Raw genomic sequence first — 23,474 nt, 5'->3', positions numbered from 1 at the left:
TTTTTTCTCCTCAAGAAATATATGTGATCCAATCGATTTAAGTAGAACCATCTCAAACCATTGCCACTTATATAAAAGAGTGATTAAAATTAGTTGAAATCATTCGTTAGAGAAGGTTTAACTTTCACCACCTTGGAACATTTTTCTTAAAAAAAAATTAGATGAGAAACTATTTTGTCAATTTTTCCTCAACTATAATAAAATTGGAATCAGACTTTATTCATCTATCTATACAGTTTCGTCTTAATTACAAATTAATATAATAAAGATATAATAAACTCAACATCAAACTTTGAAAACAGTTTAAGAGGAAAATACTAACAAACGTTGATTTGTCTGATGATCCACAACTTTAAAAAATACAATGTATGTATGTATATATATATATATATATATATATATATATATATATATATATATATATATATATATATTGATACTGGTTTATCAGGAAATTTCATTAATTTTCAAAAGTTCTGCATCATCATAATTGCACATGGTTTTAAATTGTGGGGAAAATCTCACATCATAGAAAGAGAAACAAAATTTTAAATAATAATAATTACTGACTTCATTCATCTCAAGGATGTTTCATTTGTATTTAGATTGATTGAAGAAGACCTTATAACGAAAGAGCGAAATGTCAACTGAAGTTGTTTTTCAACTCAATCCTAATATGCTCAAAAAACATAGAACTATCCTGATATTGAGGCTCTAGTAGCAGTGCACACAGTCTCTGCCTTCCCCTCTAAGGACCAGATCAGGTTTTAAGCGTTTAGCAGAATCTCACACTTACCATGTGACCTGAAAGATCACTTTTCAAATGAGTAATCGAAGATTTGATGGAGTTTGAATAAGTATGAGTCGAATAGACTCGCACACTTTAGATCTTCCTACCCTAATAATTTTGAAAATACAGGAAGTATATGTATGGATGTTACTTACTGTTCATAAAAACGACATTAATATAATATAATTGAATGTATTTAAAACACTCTCCACACAACTAGGAAACTTTCTCTCGACACACGTTTCGCTAACCTATTGAGTATCATCAGGAGATAATTAAAATTTCTGGTAATTTGGAAAGCCAGTTGAATCTGGAGAAAGTTTCCCATTTTAGAGGTCATTCAAAAAACGTTTCAAAATTTAGTAAATTTTGATTGGTTCCGAAAATATTTTTAAAAAACTTCCTCGTTGCCACTTTTCACCTAGTTTAATTTTATATATGGACTGGAATAAAGAATCTCCCAATATAAGTCAGACTTTTTGACGACAACTTCACTGATGTTTCACCATAATCGTTCAATTAGTAAATTATTCAAATAGGATATAAAATAATATCTCTTACTGTTTCTGATTTTCCCATAATGGCCCTTCTTATCTTGGACACATATCAATGTCATTAATTCATCATTAGACCATAAGAATAACTGATAGGTCTTTCAATTCTAATTTATGTTGGCTACTGAATGGGCAGAAACGTAATTTTGTGAAGAATCATTAAATATTGACATTTTTATAGAAATCCCGACCTTTTCTCTAGCCTATTTTCCAGATAAAAAATGGAGGATCGATTTGTTGAATTCAGTTACGACATGGTTTTCTTGTAAATTAAATAATTGTTATATTCAATGTTTAAACAAAATAATATTCATTTCTTGATATATTGTACTCCAATACAAAAGGTATACGGTTTAAAATATAACCAAACTGAATACCTATATAAAAGTAAGGCCATGCAAAATCAGGAAATTGCAGAAAATGAAATTTCAGTTCAAAAAACCATTTCAAATAAACTTTCCATTTAATCTTCGATAAAGGTGTTTTTATTTTTAGGTGTTTTTATTTTTGTTTCTCCCTCTATATGGTGTAAAATGTAAATGTTACAAAATGAAATGGGAAAAGATAAACAAATGTTTTTTTATATAAAAATATTCACACTGTTGGTGGAATGAATTCCCAAAATGGTAGGAATTTTCTGTAAAATTATATTTTGTGTATATCCATCATTAATCGATTTTTCTCATTTACAAAAGTATTATGATTAGAAAACAAATTTTTCTCACAAAGATAATAATTGCAAAACTTACAGGAACCGCATTTTAAAGCTATACATTATCTAAGGCAAATAAGCATTTATCACTCATATTTTTCACATTTATATGGTAGGAATATATCCCACCGTATTTAAAGTCTAATTAATGAAAGTCATTGGCAATACTTTCCAAAATAATGGACAATCTATACCTGCTATCTAACCAGAATATTAATGTCCCCATCCTTTGGTCAATCTCTTCCACAAACTAGGCTTGTCAATATTTGCAGGAGGCGGCTGATCATTTTTGATTTGATCTAAAAATCCAGCGTTCTGATTTTGGGCATTTTCTTCGGATTGCGCGTCACCAATTTCACGTAGATCTCTCATCATTTTCCTCCTTATAGTCTTTTTCATACTCAAGTGCCTCTCCAAAGTTTTATACTTATTTTTGGTTTTGTTATCGACATTGCTATCAATAGGAACTTTTGGATTTTCCTTATCAGATTCTCCATTACAACTCCAAATGTCTCGAACGTCGTTTATTTTTCTCTCGTTCAGTGAAGACATTTTTCATTATACCATCTGAAAAAAAACACCCAATATTTTCAGTCTAAACTTCTATAAGTACTTTTTCAGATATCACACAACTTGAAATCAATGAATACAAATGAATAGTGTTCTTTTGTTCATTCCTATCTAAAGGAAATTACCAAATGCAGTCTACATCCTTTTCACTAAATTATTCACGATTTAGAAAGCTAAAGCCCGTTCTAATATATATTTATATGGATCCTGTTTTGTTATGGAATATGATCATGTGACATTTTTTGACAATATCACACAACTATGTCTCATATGCTCTCTTCAACATAATGAAAAATACCAAGACCAACTATTCTTCATTAATTTCTTGACTTGATATATTTTATATGATATGATTTGCATCAGATGCACACTATGCACTTACATTTTTATTTACTATTTGCACTGTTTAGTTACCTCATCTTCAGTGTATATGTATATAGTGTTATTTCTATAATAACCAGTTCTGAATAACACATCAAGACCTTTATAACAGTATAAGTCATCCTGTGATGTCTTTGCCAACTCAAGGTAAACTACTTCTTCGTGCCTGGGTAGGCACTTATAGTTTTTACCGCAACAACTAATTTGATCAAAACAAACAAATACATAATTAATGCGTGAAAATTACTAACTTACCCTTTTCACTTAGTAATAAAACGTTACATCAAAACGGAGCTAAATTATTTTAGGAGTTAATACTGTTCTGAACAAATTACTTTTACTTTCAAATCACAAAGGTAGGCGAGCTGGTTCTTTGTATCTGTGTGTTGAACTTTTGATACTTTCTTCGAATCAAGAAGCGGTCCTTTTGAATTTGAATATTTTTAGATCTACGAAGTTTCTACGTGTAATTTTTGATGGGTGTTATCAACAAGAAAAGGCTTTGAATTACAGATATATTTATCTTTCATTTTATTTTATTGAACATGTCAAGATTATAGAGAATCATAAATTTTAGCCCCGTTCAATATTTTATTGTTGTTGTACCTATTCGCCTGTCGCTATTGATAATTTTTTAACATTATCTACAATGTGAATCAAGCAATGCAGTACCACGCTCCTGTACTTTCTTTATCTGAAATTATCAAATTTGAATATGCATCGGTTGCCGCCAACTTTAATTCCCACTTCAGCCAACCAATCTCTCCTCTCCAGCTGTACACCATATCGCGTAGAAAATTCTTCACGTCAGGCAAGAAATCGAGTAAACGTATTCTACATAAAAAGGAGATAACACGGGCCACGTTTTGTAATTCTCCGGGTTTCTAGCCAATCACAAGCTTCCATCTGTCGAGTCAATAACAGTTCAACGACTGACGGCCACTTCACTAACATTGATCTACCTATGTGTAAAAAAGACCGACTGCAGCAAGTTTGTCCGAGATAGTAGCGTTGAGTTTTAGAATTATATACACCTCTCATTGTTGGTTTTTGGCATTCATTACGAGACGTTTTGGTAAGTTGACGTGTCGGAGGTCGGAGTGATTCTTTAAACCCAAAATGAAGTATTTCGGGGTTTTTGTTATTTTTGCGTATTTGTATGCAGCTCAAGCCAGTGTTTATCTAGAGGAAAAATTCAGTGACGGTAAGTTTCATCCAATTTGATGTTATTATCAACCCATTACATTTACCAGTTTCAAATGTTCTAGAAAGGTGTTGCCTGCGAAATTAAAAAGAGTTTCTGTTTTAGATACATGGGAACAGAACTGGATTTACAGCAAACATCCCGGAAAAGAATTTGGCAAGTTCGTGAGGACCGCTGGTAAATTTTTCAATGATGAAAAGGAAGATGCCGGTAAGTTAAATATTGATCAAGTTTGATTTGATCATTTTATGATTGTCAAGAGTGTATTCTGTTTTCCATCAAAATAATTTCCTAATTCCAAAATGAATCTACCAATTGCCTTGTCCTCATTTTCCCAGTAATTATTGTTCTTAAAGATAATCAAGTTTTTCACACACCTTCACCCTTTGGTCAGTAGCACATATACTGTTAAAAACTTTCTACACTGATAGGTACTCATGTGCTAGTTATGTTTTATGCCGAATATTTGTTTTAACAATTTAGTGGAAGAAAAACTGGAATCTCACAAAAGCAAGAAAAACTGTCTAAACTCCATGTTTTTGCACAAATTCCTGAAGGTGATAAGACATTCAATTTTCAGGGCCAATTTAGAAATTCTAGTCCCTGCCTTAAGGATTTTTAGAACTGGTCAATTTATGCAGCATTATATCAATTCTGAGAATTAATACTAGTGACTAACAAGTTTTTCTGTCAGAACACAATTGAATGATTTTCATACAATTTCATCAGATGTGGCTTCCTGCAGATTCATTTTGTGAATTCTGTTATCATAGATATTCTCGATTGGCAGCAATTGATATTTAACCGAGCAATTCGTAAAGTGGTTGTGCTTCTGTCGGTTCAATAATAAATATTAAAATAATCTGTTGGACATCTATAAATTGTACCAGAAACACAACCGGTTCACTAATTGCTTTCAGCTTCACATCAGCTGCTCATATCAAATTAGAGTATCCAACCCTACAAGGTGAACTCTATATTAATGATTCACTTTTCTATGAATAAAAATTTGAAGAGTTATCATTTATATTGATGATACTACTGGTATTTCAGTATACTATATATTACATACTACTAGTATACTAGCCTAAAGTAAGTTTGAACACCAAACATTGATAATGGAATTGAAACAATTATATTATTGATATAAAATTCCACTTACAAGTAAAAACTGTCAATTTCAAAGTAATCTTACAGAAGTTTCTTGTAAGTCTTTAAGGCCTAATTCAATTGAATATTACTGGAGTTTTTTCCCAACACCAAACCGTTATTTTAACACCTCGACACGTGTTTCGATCACCAAGTGATCAATTTCAAGAGGAAGATCAAACTAAATATACTTACAATGTTATCCTCATTTATACCATAGATACCTGTTCAAGGTACCTGTGTCTTAAGTGTCTTGAATTAATTTCACAATAATGTTTAGTTATTTCTACATTCTCATAGGCATTCTCGTGCCTGTTGTTGTTAACTTGTCTAACTAATCTTAATGAAGTAAGTATATGGAATGGTTCATTAAGATTAGTTGGACAAGTTAACAACAACTAGATGCCTATGAGAGTGTAAAAATAAATAAACATATTAATATTATGAATAACGATGGTGGACCAATACCTAATAGTATAGGCCCACCAGATACCAGAGAGAAGGTGCAGGTACCTAGAAGAGGTATCTATGGTATAAATAAGAATAACATTGTGAATATATTAATTTTAATCTTCCTCTTGAAGATGGTCACTTGGTGATCGAAATACGTATCGAGGTGTTAAAATAACGATTTGGTGTTGGGAAAAAACTCCAGTAATATCTATTACTACACCAAAGGTTCCAAACAGTGCTACACAAGTACCTAATTCAGTTTCTCATCAGCATCTTTTTCAGTGAATGTTTTTCATGCAAGTCTTGCCAAAACTCTACCACTTTATGTAGAAGTAGCATGCCAAACAGGCTTTCTCTAAAAAAAGTAACTACCCTAAAAATATTTCATTTCCAATAAATGAAATTGCTTTGTCTGGGGTTGAAATTCCTAGTTGTTTGAATGATTTTTACTAATTCTTGTGATGGAACAGTGTTGTCTTTTTTAAACGTATAGTCTTGATGTTTTTGGAAAAATCAAGTGTTTCTATAGTCTTTCAAAGATATTTCAAAGGTGTTAATGAGGATTTTTAGACTCCTAGAAGTCCACCTGAAAGTCAAGTTTTATATCATTACTTGTGCATACCCATATATTAGGTTGTATGACGTTCCTGTTTATGATATCTGTTTCAATTCCAATATGAATTTATGGTGGGCAAACTGGATAAGGAAAAGACGATTTTTGTGCATGTTCATAACCCAAAGAAGTTGTTTCAGATGGATTTTTTATTAGTTTGTAGGTAAAAACTTCCAAGCATGATTCACACATAAAAAGTGATTGTTGATATATGTAAAAAAAATTCTTCATTCCTTCAAAAGTTTCCCACTCTTCATATTGATGGAGAAGTAAAAATCATTTTTTTCATAAAAGAATTATTTCTGCTAAAAATATTTCCTTTTCAATAAATCAGACTATATAACTTGTAATCTTATTATCTATTACATATATGTTTGAATCTCTATCTAATAGAATCTCAATCTTATGTCAGGTATCCAAACATCAGAAGATGCCAGGTTTTATGCCCTTAGCAGGAAATTCACTCCCTTCTCCACAGAGGGTAAGGACCTTGTGATCCAGTTCACCGTCAAACATGAACAGAATATTGATTGTGGTGGTGGATACGTAAAAGTTTTTGACTGCTCTCTCACTCCCGAGGAGATGCATGGCGATTCTCCTTACAGGCTCATGTTTGGCCCTGACATCTGTGGACCTGGAACCAAGAAAGTGCACGTTATCATCAACCATAACGACAAGAATGTTTTAATTAACAAAGATATCAGATGCAAGGTAAGAAATATTAAAAAATTGTGTTTTACAAATATTGTTTAAACATATATCGACAAGTATTAGAAGTGTGTCTGTAGATAAAATACAATATTCAGATTCCTACGTTTTTTGAACAATGAATATACAACTTATGAAGTCAGGGAGAGCTGCAAAATATTTCTTTGTGTTCTCATAGCATTCATAGACATCAATTGAACAATTATACATATAACTGGTCAAAACACTCAAAATCAATTTTGTGTCCATTCTGTTTTTAATTATGGCCCAATATTGCCAGTGCTTAGTCCTGGAGTGTTCATTGGTCTTGTAAGGCCTACATTTCATTGGTCTTTGGAAGTTCCATAGATAGACTCTGACGAATCCTGAATTAGAATCTCTACTCATTATTAAGAATCTGAATATGCTTTTTTATATTTGTTGGCCAAATTGAATCAATGCAATGCTGCGTAGGAAATTTTAAAATTTTTCAAAATTACGAGTCTCTTAAATATCAGAGGCTCTAAAAACTCAATTCCCAAATGGGTGGATATCCTTTATTATTTCCAGATTGAGTGAACATCATGTTATGTTGTAGTTCGTATTTTGATAAGAGGAGGCTGTTTAAATTACATAGACCAACAAAAAATATTAAAATTTTTCCAAGCAATACATCTAATGAACTGAAATTGTTATAGTAACTGTTGATTTTTTTTGTATCACGTTGGTATAAACTAGCGAAAAATTGATACCCGACTTGATACATAAAACAACTCAAACTTTAATTTCATCAGGCTACAATTCTTCCTTACTTCTAGGCATATACTTCAGATACTTGTATAGCCTTTTCTTTAATGATATTTTGCATTTTGTTGTTTACCAATAGTAATTAGCAATCATGTTGTGATACAGCTCTTCACTGTTTTGGATAAAAAGTCTGGATGGTTGTATAAGATGAGAAGATCAGAAAACCCATATTTTCGAATTATTCATAATTGACCCCAATGGAATGGAAAACCCCAATTGAACAATGAGAAATAAAACTTTATTTTTTTTTGCTACTTTTATTTGTAACTAATTTTACTGCAGTTTCATCCTATAAGAACATTTTCGAACAATTACAATTGTAATTGTTAGTTACAAATAAAAAAACTAGAAGGTTTTATTTTTCATGATGATCTCCTACCATATAGTAACGGCTACGTCCATCAATTTATTGAAACCCCAATTATTCATAATTGGCATTTTCCACATTGTCCACAGTGTTGAAATCCATACCTCCTTTTCTTTTATAGTCAATCATTCTACAAATATCAGATCTAAGGTGAACCCTTTCTTTCAGTTTCATGGTGTTACGTTATACACACATATTTGAAACATTCACCATCTTAAAGCAAGACTTGAATTACCTAGGATGAATTAATTAGGGTTTTCCACGTTGCCCAAAAAGACAGTCACGGCTTTCCTAAATGAAATAAAAGTCATTTTCTTTGATAGCCATCCTTGCTCGAATAATTATGTAAATATCGAAGCCAATGTAAACCCTGTGTTCGGCTTAAGATAAATAGAGAAATGTTTTACACAAATATTCAAAACATTCACCATGTGTTTAATTGAGCCAAATATTTCATTGAATCTTTCAATTCTGCAAAAAATATTTTTTGAGATCCCACAATTGAGTTTACTTTACAATCAATGGCCAACATTTCAGAAAAAGTAGTTTCTTTCCTCTCTCAAAATCCAACAGGCTGAGGTAATTCAGTGACAGGAAACATATTCATTTTAATGATTTTTTAGTTCTCCATACCATAAGTATGACAATTCTAAAAGTTTTCATTTTTTACCATTCTCTATTAATATCCTTGATAAACATAATTTACTTTGTGGTGAGCCCAGTATGAAATCACATATATTTCAAATTAAAAACTTTCAAAGATTACTAAGCCAAAGTTGTTTAACAATTGTCCACTGTTATCTGAAAGTATGAACGAATATTAAAACTAAAAGATGAATAAATCACTTGATTAGTAAAACAGGGGAAGTGACTGTATGTTTTAACTATTTAAAATAAGCTCTATAGAAAATCACTTGAATTTTATATTTTACCAGATTATTACTGTCTGTATTATCATGTAATGTGCTATGAACTATGACAATTTTATTTTCTAGGACGATGTTTACACCCATGCATACACCCTCATTATCAAACCAGACAACACATACGAAGTTCAAATCGACGGTGAAAAAGTAGAAAGCGGAGAGCTGGAAGCTGATTGGGATCTTCTTCCCCCCAAGAAAATCAAAGATCCAGAGGCGAAGAAACCTGAAGATTGGGATGATCGTGCCACCATTCCAGACCCTGACGATTCTAAACCCGAAGATTGGGACAAGCCCGAACACATCCCTGATCCCGATGCAACTAAACCCGATGATTGGGATGATGAAATGGATGGAGAATGGGAACCACCAATGATCGATAATCCAGAGTACAAAGGGGAATGGAAACCAAAGCAGATTGATAACCCAGCTTACAAAGGTAGATGTCTTTATAGGAAGCATTATAATCAATTAATTGTGTCCAAAATGTAGATTCAGATAGAAAAAAGTTAATTCCTCATAGTTCATATTCTGATGGGTTTTTTTTATGTAGGTGCTTGGGTCCACCCAGAAATTGACAACCCAGAATACACGCCAGTACCTGATTTGTACAAACAGAAAGAAATCTGTGGACTTGGTTTCGATTTGTGGCAGGTGAAATCGGGCACCATCTTCGACAACGTGTTGATCACAGACGATGTTGAATATGCCCAAAAAGCATTGTCAGGATTGAAAGATAAGCAAGAAGGTGAAAAGAAAGCCAAAGAAGCTTTGGATAAAGCAGAAAGTGATGCTGCTAGTGAAAATGATAAGAAAGACGAAGGTGGAGATGAAGATGATGAAGATGAGGATGATGATGCGAATGAAGAAGAGCATGTACCACAGGTTGAGGTGAGTCTACTTTAAATTTTTATTGTCTTTGTGTCATTCCATCTCTATATAAAAAACAGAACATATCATTTAGTGTCACATAGTACAAATTTTATTACACAACTGGTTTCACATGTATATTTCTTTATTGTTAATTGATGTTTTTGGTTTCAGGAAACTGATCATGATGAGTTATAAAAAGTGAAGCGAAGAGACAATTTTTATATATTACAGTGTGCAGTGTTTTGTTCGATAGTGTGTACTGTTCCTTTGACTGATTTTTGTTAATATTGAGCATAATACTTCTAATAAAACACAAAATCCGAACTATTGTTTTTGAATTACACATTTTATTTGTATAAAATTCAATAAATTATTGTTTTGTATGAAGAGTTTTCTATTTCAATCTTTGTGCTGTTCATTGATATACTCGAACAATATTTTGGTACTACTTTTCCTAATGAGAGATTTAAGGGGAAAAAACAAAAGCCTTGGTAAAGACAGACCCAAGTAGCGAGCACAAGTGTAAAATATATTCATTGTTCATTGAAAGAAAATATTTTTAATATTCATCTATTTCTATCATATTTATATTTTTCAAAAGTATTTGTGATTGGGATCCAGTACTTCTTCCTATGAGTGTCTAATCCGAAAAATAATTAGCAAATTTTCAATATAATACTCTTAAAACTGGTAATAAGTCAGATAAATTACCCCTATTCATCCTACTGAGGTGTGTTGGGTCTTGAAAATCTGTAGCCGAGCGAGCAGATGCAGATTTGATAACATGTGATCAGAGTCGAGGGAGTGAAATATATTTAATGAACGCTAGATTCTATCTGAATGAAGTGTCGACATTTGTGGTATCATTTGTTATCAAAAAACTTCGGATATATGATCGATGAATTTTCTTTTCTAGGACGTCACTGTAGGTAATTTATAACTTTTTTTTCAAATGCAAACATTTTTTGCGACTAAGAATGACTAGTGTTAAAGAAGGCATCATTATGTTGACAAGAATGTGACGTGAACTATTTTCTGAAGATGTGCTGACCAGTCAAATATTTCACCAAAAGTTAATTTTACAAAAAAATGCCTGGAGCAAACAGATATTTAAAACCAACACAACTCGTATATATCCAACATGTCTGATGGTTTTTAAATTTAGTCATAGTTTTAACATAGAAAAACTCTTCCGTTTGTCATTTCATTATCACTTTTACAATATTGAAAAAAGGACAACACTTAGAAGTTTGTGGCAGGTATGTTTTATAGAATTCATTGTTACAGAGCCCTGAAAACGAATTTAATTATATTTGAAACCTTGGCAAGAAAAAAATTGTTTTTCTAAGATAATTTGATAAATCGATGGATGTAGCCGTTACTTCGTGGTAGGAGATCATTATGAAAAATGAGAAATAAAACTTCTTGTTTTTAGTCTACTTGTATTTGTAAGTAACGTTACTGCAGTTTCGTCCTACAAGGACATTATCAAACTAATACAATAAATTAATATATTAGCTATACTGTGCCCATGCATCCCAGACAAGCAACACAAGAGGAAGGATGTGGTTTATGATACCTGATAGGGATTCTCTAAAGAAAGGGTCCTTGGCAATAGCTTATTTGTAAAAAACCTGACCTTTTAAGGGATAGAACTATATACCAGATAGGTAACAATTAATTTGCAATTCGTAAAAACAATTATTAAGTTGAAAAGATGTTTTATTTTATGTTTTACTAGCTTTTACCCGCGGCTTCGCTCGCATTTATGCCATTAAATAAGTGTCAGTACAATAGAAATGAATCATTCTGGAATGCTAGATGATGTTAAAGTAGCTAGATTTAGAGATTTTTTTGACAATTTTTTTATCTTACATAAAAAATATTTTTTTTAATAAGAAGTATCCTATGTTACTTCTAATACCTCCAAGAACATGTGTACAAAATTTCATGATGATCGGTTGACTAGTTTTCGCGTGAAACTGTAACAAACAAACTTACATTCGCATTCATAATATATGTAGGGATTATATATTGTTTAATAATATAAAATGTATGTATTTTCTAAAAATAGCGACTTTGAGGATTCAGATCATTTCCGGTCTTGGAAAAAATAGATATCTTCAAATATAAACGTTTTAACAAAAAAGTGGTTGGAGTAAAACTTGAAGATGGCAACATTTTATGAGGGAAAAAACAACGATTTTTAGCAAACAATTCGTTTTTTTTTCATATATAATCTCGATGAGGCACGGGTTAACATTATCTAAAATTGAGCTAGAACTTTCCAAATCTTATTTTCTAGACAAATAGCAAATTTAAGGGGAGTCCCGCCGGCATAACGACGAAAATATTTTTCCACCTTATACCTTGTGACCACCCTAATATACACTTTATTGTTGATGGTTGTTCCCCTTGATAAATTTCTACAGTAAAATGTGCGTATTTGTCAATAATAATTTTTCAATGATTTGGTTCTTGAAATATCGGATTCAAAATTTGAAATGATTATTCTTTAAAATAAAATTGAAATTCTAACATAATGAAATAATTGATTGGTATAGATATTTGGTAGTTGAGTATATAATTTAGGTCAGTCTGAGTTGTAGATCAAAACAAAATATGTAGTAGGTAGGTTTGTACCTAACTTGTGAATTTTCAATTAAGTAGAGAGTCATCAAAAATGATATTCATTTTTCCCTGTATATACCTACACGTTTGAACTTTTCGTCATTGACATTTCCTATTTTTTTAACAAAATGTCCTTTTGTGTTCTTGTTCATCAGAACGTATCTGATTGTTTCATTTCACTCTTAAGGATTCGCTTGGAGATACCTAGTGCATCTTTTCCACTTTTTATTCCTGTTTCTTTATACGTTAAGAATTTTTAAAATGCATTTCATACTCTACATTTAATTTTATTGTTACATTTACAGCTTTTTTATGTAACTGTGCAATTTAATAGGTAACTTGTCCAAAATATTTGTATTTTTTATGGGCACAATAAAGTTCTATTCTATTCTATGGACTTTACTTCAGCTTGTATCTAAAAGAAACTTCTAGGCATGACCTATGCGGTGAAGGGTTCAATTTATTGATACTTAAATTAATTTTTTTCCCAGTTTTCAATATCAGAGAAAGTAATCAACCAATTGAAGAAATGTAATATACCTACCGATGATTTGCTATATTTACATTTGTGTTTTTTGAATTTCAGGATAAGAAACAACACATTTTAGAAATAATAGAAATACAATTAGAAATCACAAAAACTGTCGAAAAAAAACTAATAATTTTTTCATTTCAATATTTTTCAATCGCATTGAATCTATTGCTGACAAATACTTGGAATGTACTGAGTATAAAAACTTTATTGTCTAAATAGAAAAAAAATCTACAGTCATAAAAAGTGTTTACGAAAACAAATCATCAATACAAACTGTATCTCGACCTAATATGGCCAAATATTTCAATAAGCCCTTAAATTTTCAAAATAGTTTGTATTACTTGTGCACGAGACCATGAAACTCCAGTCATATTGCGAACGCCAGTCATATTGCTACTCCGAAACAAAATCTGGATATTGACCTAGCAGTCAAACCCATTTGCTCCGGAGAAAAATAAGAAGAAGACACGTGTACAATTTAGGTGTAGAGGTTAAGGTAAGATATGAAAATTAATTTCTGAGAAAGTGCGATTGAAACTAATATATGAGTTGAATCAAACTACATTCTCAATTCCTCTTCAGATGGCTCCAAGGTACGAGATAGCCGTAGGACTTCAAAGGGGGCACAAAACCACCAAACTTGATAAGTCAAAGATTAACAAAGTTCGGCCTGCGAGGTTGAAGGGGATCCAAACTAAGCATACGAAATTTGTTCGAGACATTATCCGAGAAGTTGTGGGACATGCCCCATATGAGAAGAGGGCCATGGAGTTGTTAAAAGTTTCCAAAGATAAACGAGCACTCAAATTCCTGAAGAGACGTCTTGGAACCCACATCCGAGCCAAGAGAAAGCGTGAAGAACTGTCCAACATCCTCACACAAATGCGTAAACAGGCTACCCATAAATAGTTGTAATATTTTTTATAAGAATAAAAGTTGGGTAGTCAAAAAAAATTGTATCCCTATTCTAATTTTTTGAACAATATACTGAAATGAAAATTCAATCAAATTAATGAATTCCTGGACAAAATAAAGCAATGAGATCTTTTACATTGACAGCTTCGATCTCAGATATAAGTTCAATTCTATTTCCAAGTGGATCAAAGCTATCAAAATACTGATAATGTTCCTAGATACATTTTCTTCCAAAATCATACTTATTTTTATGAAGTTTAAAATGTTTTTCCATTAAGTAGTTGTACCTCTTACAAACTACAACCCTAAGAAGTCGAAACTTGTGCGAGCTTCGGATTCAAAGTCTTTTCTTTCAACATGGGATTTCCAGCACTGATCAGATAATTACAATCCAAATAAAGGTATTTTCAAAAAATTAAAATGAATTTAACAATTTTGTATGGCTATTAGTATAAAATTTGTTCGATATTTTTCTCCAGAAAATTTTTGTTTGGTGTAATCAAACTAGTATTTATACCAGTGTAAACATCAGTCAGTTTTTCGCCAAAGTGCCTTAAGCAAGCAAGATCTTAGGAATTCTAACTTGGATGAAACTGTTTTATTTTAGAAAGTAGGTATTTTTTATTCATACCTTATAGACCTGAAATGAATTATAAAATGAAAAATATTTTAAAACTAAATAGTCTACACTGATGAATACTCATAATTACATTACAATTTTCTCAACCCACATTGTAGTGATTTAATTTATAATTATCAGTGTCCTTGAGTTATTACTACTGTTCACATGAGCAAAATGAACCCATGATATCCAACGTTAAGTACACTTTATGTCAATGTAACAAATAAAGTTGAATATTCTGATATGTTCATTAGTTTCAAATTGTTGTGGTAGGTAGGGTCCAGTGTTTTCTGTAGACATCAAAATGTATAATTGAAGGCTACCAGGTTTTTCATATAGACAAAACAACTATTTTAGAGACAACTTAAAATTATTGTTATTCAAGAGACCCCGAGTAACAGATGTTTTGACGGATGTCTTGAGTGTTCAGTTAGTTAACAAGCTAATTTATCAAGCAAGATCAATATTCATTTCAGGGAAAAACAGAATAACGAACCCACACGAATGGAATTGGCTGACACTTGTGAAAATCCGTTGATGTATTTAAGTGACAATTTGCAGTTTACAAAACTGCAATACGTGTTTCACCAGCGTTTAGTGAAAAATCTCACGATAGTGTTACTTAAGTTCATAATGAACCCAAAGAACATCAAAATACTGCTCCGAACAATCTATCAAGGAAATAGTTGAAACCAACAGGTATCTTTCAAATATAGTAGATAAGTTGATAAGAAACCGTAAATTTAGGAAGAAATTTCGCATAACTTCGACTTTTCAAAAAATCGAAAATTGTTTAAATTGGCAGACAATACCAGATTTTTTTATGCCTTCGAAAACATGAGAATAGCTAAGTGTGACATGAGAACTATAAACGATGGCAAAGGCCCTATTCCACACAGCTCACTATTAACTTTTATGTGAATCACCCTCCCAATGCTAATCTCTCCTAAAAATATCTCTCCTCGCCGAGAAGAGTTGGTGTTTGGAAGCAGTGTTTGATTTGAATTTATTTTATGCCAGAGGTTTCAGTTCTTCCTTTTATTTTCTTAACATGTGGACATTAAAGCCTTTTCCAATTAGAGATAAATTGTTAGGAAAAATAAAAAAAATTAGACTCAATTAATTTTATTTTCATCCGTCATGAAAGAAGTACATAAAGAAAAAATAATACTGTTAATAAAAATGATGGAGACAAATCTACATTTCGGGATTCAAATTATTTAGATGAAAAAAATAACTTCCTGTAGATATCTTAATTAGGCTTTATGATGTCCTACTTCAAAACAAAAGATTAGATTTTCAAATCCACTCTGAATTTTTCCAAATCAGCCTTAGAATAATTTTCCTGCCATCTGTTTATCAGAAAGATTTAATTCACAGGTAAGTGATAAATTCTGCGTTAATCTTTATTCAATCACAATTACGAATGGTTTTCAACTCCTGTATTCAAATCATCAATAATGTTATCAGCATCATCCACGATAGCTTCATCCCAAGGTCCATATATATTTTCTTTATATTTTTGATATTGTACATAAAGTAAAGGGCATATTAAACTGATAAGTGTAACTACTGATATATACAGAGTTGTCAAGAGGCTGCCAATTTTCAATAAAAGATACATATCAATAAACAAAAAAACTGCAGTAAAAAAAAGAGGACTTTTCATTTTTGCCAAAAGCACTGGAAATAACACAAACATTTCGATAGCAATGGTCATTAAAATGAAAGCATTGAGTGCTGAGGAGAGTCTGGATGCCAAACATATTGAAGCAAAAATCACTGCACTGAGCGAGAGACTATTTGAAACGATTGCAGCACCAACACCATAATCAAAAAATATAAGATGCACTAACATCATAGTGAATGTTGTTGTGTAAATGGTATCAGTACTGATAGTATCTGTCAAAGTATGCAGAACAGGAGAGAAGAGCCTGCCAAATACAATGAATGTTATGACTGTTCTGAAATAACTTCCAAAATCTTTCTTCACTCCTCGCTTGAAATGTGAAAGATAAAAAACGAATCCAATCATTGTAAGGATATTTGTTGTAAATAGTAAAGTGTATGGATCCACCCACTCATCCAATAAACAGAAATAAATAAGAACAAATGTGACTACATTACAAAATTCCTGCAATATTAACATGGAACCCGAGAATGCTTCATAAAAGGATATTTCTTTGATATCAATGTTTTTTCGTAAATCTCGTAAAAACATTCTTTTATCGGTATAGTTGTCTGGGTAGGGTTGTTTTTCATATAACACTTTTTTCCAAGTCTTCTTTGCAGCCATCTCTAATCTCTATATGACGATGAAATTATCAATGGTTCATTGAAATGAAAGCACAGATCACAAAACGTAATTGTTCTGACCTGTGGGTTTGTTCTGGTTCTAACATCCGAAACTTATTGGAAACAGCGCAAGACATGATGCGTACAAACAAAAAATCTCAAACAGTCCCAAATAGTCTCGGACACTTGTTTAAACCAGAACGCTTTTGAGGAGACCACTGTGCCACCTATCGTATATATGAAGAGATGAAGACGAGAAAATACTATTGATCATGTTCATTGTTATGTAGCGTATCCTTATAGTCAGTTCAAATGTTACCTACCATCAATCATCAATTATTCAAATCAAATAAATAAATAAATATCCTAGCAAATAGCCCAAACAAATTTCCACATGAATGCGCATGAGCAACGGGAACAGTTCTCAACAGTTCAGCCTCAAAAGCAAGAACGATTCAGGACGGTTTAGGATCATTTCGCAGTCGAAACCAGAACAAAGGATTCATCAGTCCGAAATCATCCTCAATAAACCAGAACGCTCTATATCAACTGCGCATGATCCTGACGTCCTAGAATCTGAATTTCGTAGAACCAGAACAAACCTTTTAGGTATCCTGTTTTTTTATTCTCTCTATGATAATGGCTAAGCCAATTTTTATTCCATCTAAAGGCGGATTAATGTAACATAAACTTTCATCTTCATTTTCACTTCAAATCACACCACTAGAGTTGTTTTTGGGGCCCGAGGTGTTTTCTGGCGTTTAATCGTTTTAGAGCATGTATTTAAAAACGATTCGTAGTGACGTCATTGATAATAAAATTCATCAGAATGAAATGATTCAATTTGTTTCAGATGTCAAATTCAATAATGAAAAGAAACTTTTCATTTTTTTCTAAACTCAATTAGAATTGGATTTGTTTGTAAAGCTCTATTTTGTACATCCTTAAAACGTATTTGATAAAAAGTTTTCAGCACTATAACGATCAAAATAAAAAAGAAACTGACAACTGACGTAATGTAACGTCAAATTCCGTTTGAAAACCTTCACGCTATTAGTTTTGAATCATCTTGAATACGTTTCAAATCATAGTTGATGTGACGTCATCGTTTCAACGCCAGAATGAATGTATTTGAATCACAGATGAATACGTTTTGAATATATGAGCGAAAACGCCTCTGGTTGTGAGTACAGAAATTGGATTTAACCGTCAAATAGTATTGAATTTGTTGTAAAAAGTACTGCATCTGTTAAATTTTCTCACTGTTCAAAAATTGAATTCCTAATATGTATAATATATAGATATAGATGTATCTCTCTCTCTCTATGTTTTTGGCTTTTGCTTCCATTCAGGTGCATTAAGCCATAAATAAATCCTTAGACAATGCCATAGATATAGATGTAATGAACATGTGAACTGTGAAACTGTATACATGTTGATAGATGGAGAGAGAATCATTTCCAAATGTAATGATTGTTGTGCTTGCGCCTTTGCGAATCGAATGCCGAAGTGAGTTGGAAGTATGAAGAATCATGAGTGCCGTAGGCCGTATATCGGTTGTTTAAGGAGGGGAGTTCAAGTGATTACATCATGATATTGCTATTCATCTTGGAAAAAATCAAAGACTTATGTAAAAAAAGACAAGAACCGCGATCTTTTACTTGAATAAATATGAAACTAGACCACCACTTTAACCTTTATCGAATATCGTATATTTTCAATTATCAACGATTGTAATCAATGGTTATTGGATGTATTTTATTATTCGGATGCGATTTGGTACCGGAGGATTTTTAATTCTACATAAAATATCAAAACTCATAACAGTTGAAAAGTTATCAAGTCATTGCAAAATATTTCAGGTCATATGGAATTCAAAATTAGATGCCAGCTCCATGGTAGCTAATGTGCAAAACACAGATGTTTACAATACATTGATGGATGTAGCCGTTACTAAGTGGTAGGAGATCATGATGAAAAGAGAAATGAAAATTTCTATGTTTTTTACCACTTTTATTTGTAACTAACGTTACTGCAGTTTCGTCCTATATGGACATTTTCAAACTTAAACAATAAACTCTGTAAAACTATGTAAAAAACATAGAAATTTTCATTTCTCTTTTCAACAGATGTTTACTTTGGATCTAGGTTATAAGGTCAATCAATGCAATGCAAACCAGTGTGTTGTGAGCCTTTGTTTTGAAACAAATCAACAAATTCATAGAATTTTTTCCTGTTGAACATTTTAGGGTTTTAGAGGTTTCGTGTAACTACTTCTTCGACATGTTGGTGTGGCGTGAATATTTTTTTCGAATTATGTGAATTTAAGAACGTGCTTTAACTTTTTTGTAGGAATGATACAAACTCTTCAGAGTTTGTAAAAACAGTTTGAATTTCTGAAACTTGGTTATCGATGTTCTATGTTAGTTTGTATAAAATTGGTCCTATTGTAACCAAAATCACTTGTTTCATTGATAATTCATGAGATTAGAGTATTGCAAATTTAAGTGAAGAGGAACATGCTTGTTGATGAACTTTCGTCCATCTACATACTCTTTCAATACTTAACTAATTTCCACTACAATTCGAAGCCAAATTTTTCGCGGAAAATAATCAAAATTGATGTTACAACATCGAGATTCTAATAGATTACCTATATATAGTATTGATGGTTTCTACTTGACTCTGAATCGCTCATATTCAAACCGAAAAAAGTGATGATCTAAAAAATCTTCACCAATTCACTGAAATAATCGATTTAACAGCGACAAAAATAAACACTCATTGATGACAACTAAGCTATAAGAAACATCATTTGCCAGTATATCTTCGCTCCACTTCATATAAAAATTTTCGAAGTGCTGTAAAATGTTTTTTGCTAAATAAAGCTTTTTATACTTTAGACAAATATTATAATGGAGATTTTGACTTGCAATCACTTGTATTGAAATCACTTGTATACGCACTTTATATTATTTTACTTGGTTTTATGATTTTAAGGTGTTTATTTAATTTTGAATTGATCCCTTTGTGTTACATACGTATATGTGTGTGTGTGTGTGTGTGTGTGTATATATAGATATATGTGTACATACATAAATGTATTTCTAAACTTTGTTAACAAGAATTCTGTTCTTTGGACAATAAAGTTCTTTCTCTCTCTCTCTCACTCAGTGTATCTATCTCTATTTTACGAAACCGACACCAGGGGATATATCACTTATTTTAATTCCATATTGTTCCTTGAGTTCTGGGAATTACACATCTTCTGCTGTTTTTCCTAAATTTCATTCAATTGAAGAATTGTAGTATAGATAACTCAGAAAGAGTAAATTTCTGAAAAAGTACTATTTTTCTATTTAAAAGTTCTGAATCCGCGGAAAGTACTGTCTTTAGAACTAAATCACTGAAAATCTTAACATTTAATTCATCCCATTTTCGGTAATAAAGACAGCCTATGTGAAGCCGAAACAAATAAATAACGTAGGTCTGAAAAAATGTATTTGCATGAGATAGAAAAAAAATGACCAATTTGTTTAGTTATTTAACAGTACCAATTTTGCATGAAACAGGAGAATTATTTTGTAATTTATTTTATATCGTGACTTCTAACAACTCATTATCTCATTACTGGCTGGCTGTCTTACCACTCAACCATTTATAAGAAGAACAAAAATAACCTCATATTTTGGCGTTTAAAATGTTTGCTTTTTATAATTATCGCCTATTTAAGAAGTCATTTAATGAGTATATTCATATTTATTTTTGCGGAACTATATATGTTGTAATACCGTCTTCAGCAGTAAAGTGCTGAGCCACAACTATACTTAGAAGATAATTTTGACATACGGATAAAGGAAACAATCCCACGCTCACATATTTACCATGCATTCTAAACTAAAACTACTCAATACTCCATAAATTTTCTCAACCAGGGCTCTTATGAAGGGTGGTTACGAAATGTCAAACATTTTGTTCGCCAAGTTTGTGATGTCATTGGCGGTGAAAAGCGCTACATTTGAACTGATTCGATATGAATATTATGGATATAGCCGTGGTAGATCATCAATAAAAATGAGAAATGAAATTTTCTATGTTTTTCATCATTTTTATTCCTAACTAAATTGTACATAAATTATATGACATACAAATTATTAGACCTTCTTTGGAATATTGTTCACATGTATAGATACATGTGATACTTTTATAGATACTTTTACGGGAGGTGTTGGCACATTCAATTCCACCAGGCGACGGACTGTGGCTGCTCATCGTTTTGAGGTTCAACTCGGTACACCTCGAACTTCACTGTTTGAGAATTCTTCAATTTGAAGGACTGCGTTTATGTGGAATAAACTTCCTGGAAATGCTTTTCCAAATGAATTTAATCTCCAGCGATTCAAATCCAACGTGAATCGCTAATCTGGGTCTTGTCAAAGGTTATGGGTGGATGGTTCTAGCTTTAACGAATCCTTCAAAATTATAAGATCGGTATATTATAATGAAAGAGGCCCAGCACTTGAAATATCAAAGCCGGAGAAAAGTTAACAGCCTTCAAGGTCAAAACATAAACGTCGGAATGATTAGTTGGGCCTCTTCAAGTCGTGTATGAAGAGAAAGGGAGTAGGGTCGGCTTTCAATCTTATAGACCACAATACTCTCGAAGTAGACGAAACGAACGCTGTTGTTAGGGTCGACAAGGACAAACATGTTTTCATTTGGAATATGTTCAATGCTGGCGTCATACATTATAGATACTAACTTTCGGTCGGGTCTTGGTGTGAAGATTAGTGTGAGATTATATAGTTTATGTAACTCTTTCACAAGTTGCAATTTTTTTGTTAAAGGCATGATTGAACTGAATATCGTCAGCATTGAATTTCTAATCGCAATAAACTTCTCGTTACTTTCTCGTTTTGACTGAACGTTTCACGACAAACGTCTGCTCACTACACTTCTTATTAAACACACTCCTTATTCTAACACCTACGACAAGAACAGAATATCAAAGTCAAACTCCATGTTCGAGGTTATGACTCAAGATCGTGTGACATCATTCAAAGAAAGGTTGCATCATACCACACGAAGTCTAAATCTTGGAAGTCATATTCCATGTTCAAGGTCATTTATCGTTCTCCTTCATATGCGGAGAATAAAACTGTTGTAAATAAAAATTTCAAAAAACAGTCTGCTTTTACTTTACTTGACAGGTAATCAAACAAGTTGCCATTCACTAAAGAACAACCATTTTATAAATATTCAATACCAGTGCTCACTGAGCTGCAAGTCGCGAGATCTGATATGTTGAAAGTTCGAATAACAGCGAATATTATCACTACAAAATTCGACTTCAATTAATATACCGTTCGGCACGCTGATTGGCAGAGACGGTAAAAGTGGGCGGATCCCTCATTTTCACCGTTTTAATAACATTGGTGGAAACATTATTTTTATGACTATTAACGAATTTTTCATTTATTTTCAAATTGGCATTTCATTACAAAACAACTTCATCCCTTTTCTCACTGTCTTTGATAATATATACCACAAATGTAGGCAAAAGATCGAGCATAAGAATTTGCAGACCAAAGCAAACAAACCCAGAAAATATATTTGACATAAATTATCTTAAAAGTTCGCACTCTTTGATTTTGATATTAATATTATCGCCATCAATAGTTCAAATTACTGAAAACATCTTGACAAATGTAGGGAAAAGTTCACAATTTTTTTATCTGTTAGAAATGAAGAAGTTTGTACATAAGTGTATTTTATACTAAGCAGTCCATATCTAAGATTTAAAAAGTTTCACGAATTTTTTATTGCACATGTGTAAAATATATTGAATAAAGTTGGATAAAATGTCCATATCCCCATACAAATAGTTTTTGATTTTCAAATATATTATTATTTTACTACACTATAAATTTCAGTGAAATGTGAAAACTGCTGTATGAATAAAATTTCTGAATCAGAAACTATTCCTTTTATGTCACTTGTTTTCCGCATTTTAAAGCTCATTGGTTGGTTCCTCATGGTACTTCTCAAAAAGCCTCAAGCTTAGCCAGTATCCATAAGTGGTGACGTCATGATTTACTCAGTTATATAGTGGCAAAATAGCAGAGGAACTTAACTTATCCTTTTAACGTGGCTAATAAAATTGCCACCTTTGCGGGATATTCAATATATTAACATGAATAAACAGAACCCGCTATCGTAGAATGAATATAAAAAAAATAAAACTGTGGAAAACTCTTCTGAACGCATGTTTTGGCATAATAGAAAAAAACTGCTTTTGATTACAATCTAGTCTATTAGTGTGTTAGATCTGTTACATTTTTCTTGAAAATTTCTATAATACCTTTGTTAAGAAATTTTCCAATAAGTGCTCAA

The 23,474-nt window shown here is 31.9% G+C and overlaps 4 protein-coding genes across 7 annotated transcripts; 2 read left to right on the top strand and 2 right to left on the bottom strand.

The window, feature by feature from the left end:
• Window positions 1-170: 170 nt before the first annotated feature.
• Window positions 171-5,371, bottom strand: LOC111501969 (uncharacterized). Of its 4 annotated transcripts, none has more exons than XM_074175422.1 (2): window positions 4,589-5,371; window positions 171-2,623 (listed from the first exon to the last, which is right to left on the bottom strand). In XM_074175422.1, exon 2 carries the CDS (start codon window positions 2,606-2,608, stop codon window positions 2,270-2,272), a length of 339 nt encoding a protein of 112 aa, XP_074031523.1. In that variant the 5' UTR covers window positions 2,609-2,623; window positions 4,589-5,371; the 3' UTR covers window positions 171-2,269. The 4 variants fall into 4 exon arrangements, with proteins under 4 accessions (XP_074031523.1, XP_074031521.1, XP_074031522.1 ...); XM_074175420.1 differs by lacking the exon at window positions 4,589-5,371 and adding an exon at window positions 3,263-3,792; XM_074175421.1 differs by lacking the exon at window positions 4,589-5,371 and adding an exon at window positions 3,009-3,164.
• Calr (Calreticulin) lies at window positions 3,930-10,466 on the top strand. Its single transcript, XM_023155904.2, has 6 exons — window positions 3,930-4,211; window positions 4,317-4,421; window positions 6,839-7,137; window positions 9,283-9,649; window positions 9,764-10,101; window positions 10,255-10,466. Exons 1-6 carry the CDS (start codon window positions 4,127-4,129, stop codon window positions 10,276-10,278), a joined length of 1,218 nt encoding a protein of 405 aa, XP_023011672.1. The 5' UTR covers window positions 3,930-4,126; the 3' UTR covers window positions 10,279-10,466.
• A 3,124-nt stretch (window positions 10,467-13,590) lies between these two features.
• RpL36 (Ribosomal protein L36) lies at window positions 13,591-14,203 on the top strand. Its single transcript, XM_023155903.2, has 2 exons — window positions 13,591-13,745; window positions 13,832-14,203. The coding sequence occupies exon 2, from the start codon at window positions 13,832-13,834 to the stop codon at window positions 14,156-14,158; it is 327 nt and encodes a 108-aa protein (XP_023011671.1). The 5' UTR covers window positions 13,591-13,745; the 3' UTR covers window positions 14,159-14,203.
• A 1,692-nt stretch (window positions 14,204-15,895) lies between these two features.
• Window positions 15,896-17,184, bottom strand: PIG-C (Phosphatidylinositol glycan anchor biosynthesis class C). The gene has a single exon (XM_074175419.1). It carries the CDS (start codon window positions 17,080-17,082, stop codon window positions 16,207-16,209), a length of 876 nt encoding a protein of 291 aa, XP_074031520.1. The 5' UTR covers window positions 17,083-17,184; the 3' UTR covers window positions 15,896-16,206.
• Between the last annotated feature and the right edge of the window lie 6,290 nt (window positions 17,185-23,474).

This window comes from Leptinotarsa decemlineata, unplaced genomic scaffold, assembly GCF_025532065.1.
Source record: "Leptinotarsa decemlineata unplaced genomic scaffold, Ldec_3_MD MMD2_tig00001019_RagTag_RagTag, whole genome shotgun sequence".
Classification (NCBI taxonomy): Eukaryota; Metazoa; Arthropoda; class Insecta; order Coleoptera; family Chrysomelidae; genus Leptinotarsa; species Leptinotarsa decemlineata.
The sequence above is the reverse complement of the archived record's forward strand: the minus strand, read 5'-3'. Positions and strand labels throughout refer to the sequence as shown.

Bases quoted from the DNA above. Each gene is read 5' to 3' on its own strand.
- LOC111501969 (XM_074175422.1), bottom strand. From the start codon at position 2,608: ATGTCTTCACTGAACGAGAGAAAAATAAACGACGTTCGAGACATTTGG.
- Calr (XM_023155904.2), top strand. From the start codon at position 4,127: ATGAAGTATTTCGGGGTTTTTGTTATTTTTGCGTATTTGTATGCAGCT. The intron at 4,422-6,838 runs GTAAGTTAAATA...ATCTTATGTCAG, and splicing joins TGATGAAAAGGAAGATGCCG to GTATCCAAACATCAGAAGAT. The intron at 9,650-9,763 runs GTAGATGTCTTT...TTTTTTATGTAG, and splicing joins TGATAACCCAGCTTACAAAG to GTGCTTGGGTCCACCCAGAA.
- RpL36 (XM_023155903.2), top strand. From the start codon at position 13,832: ATGGCTCCAAGGTACGAGATAGCCGTAGGACTTCAAAGGGGGCACAAA.
- PIG-C (XM_074175419.1), bottom strand. From the start codon at position 17,082: ATGGCTGCAAAGAAGACTTGGAAAAAAGTGTTATATGAAAAACAACCC.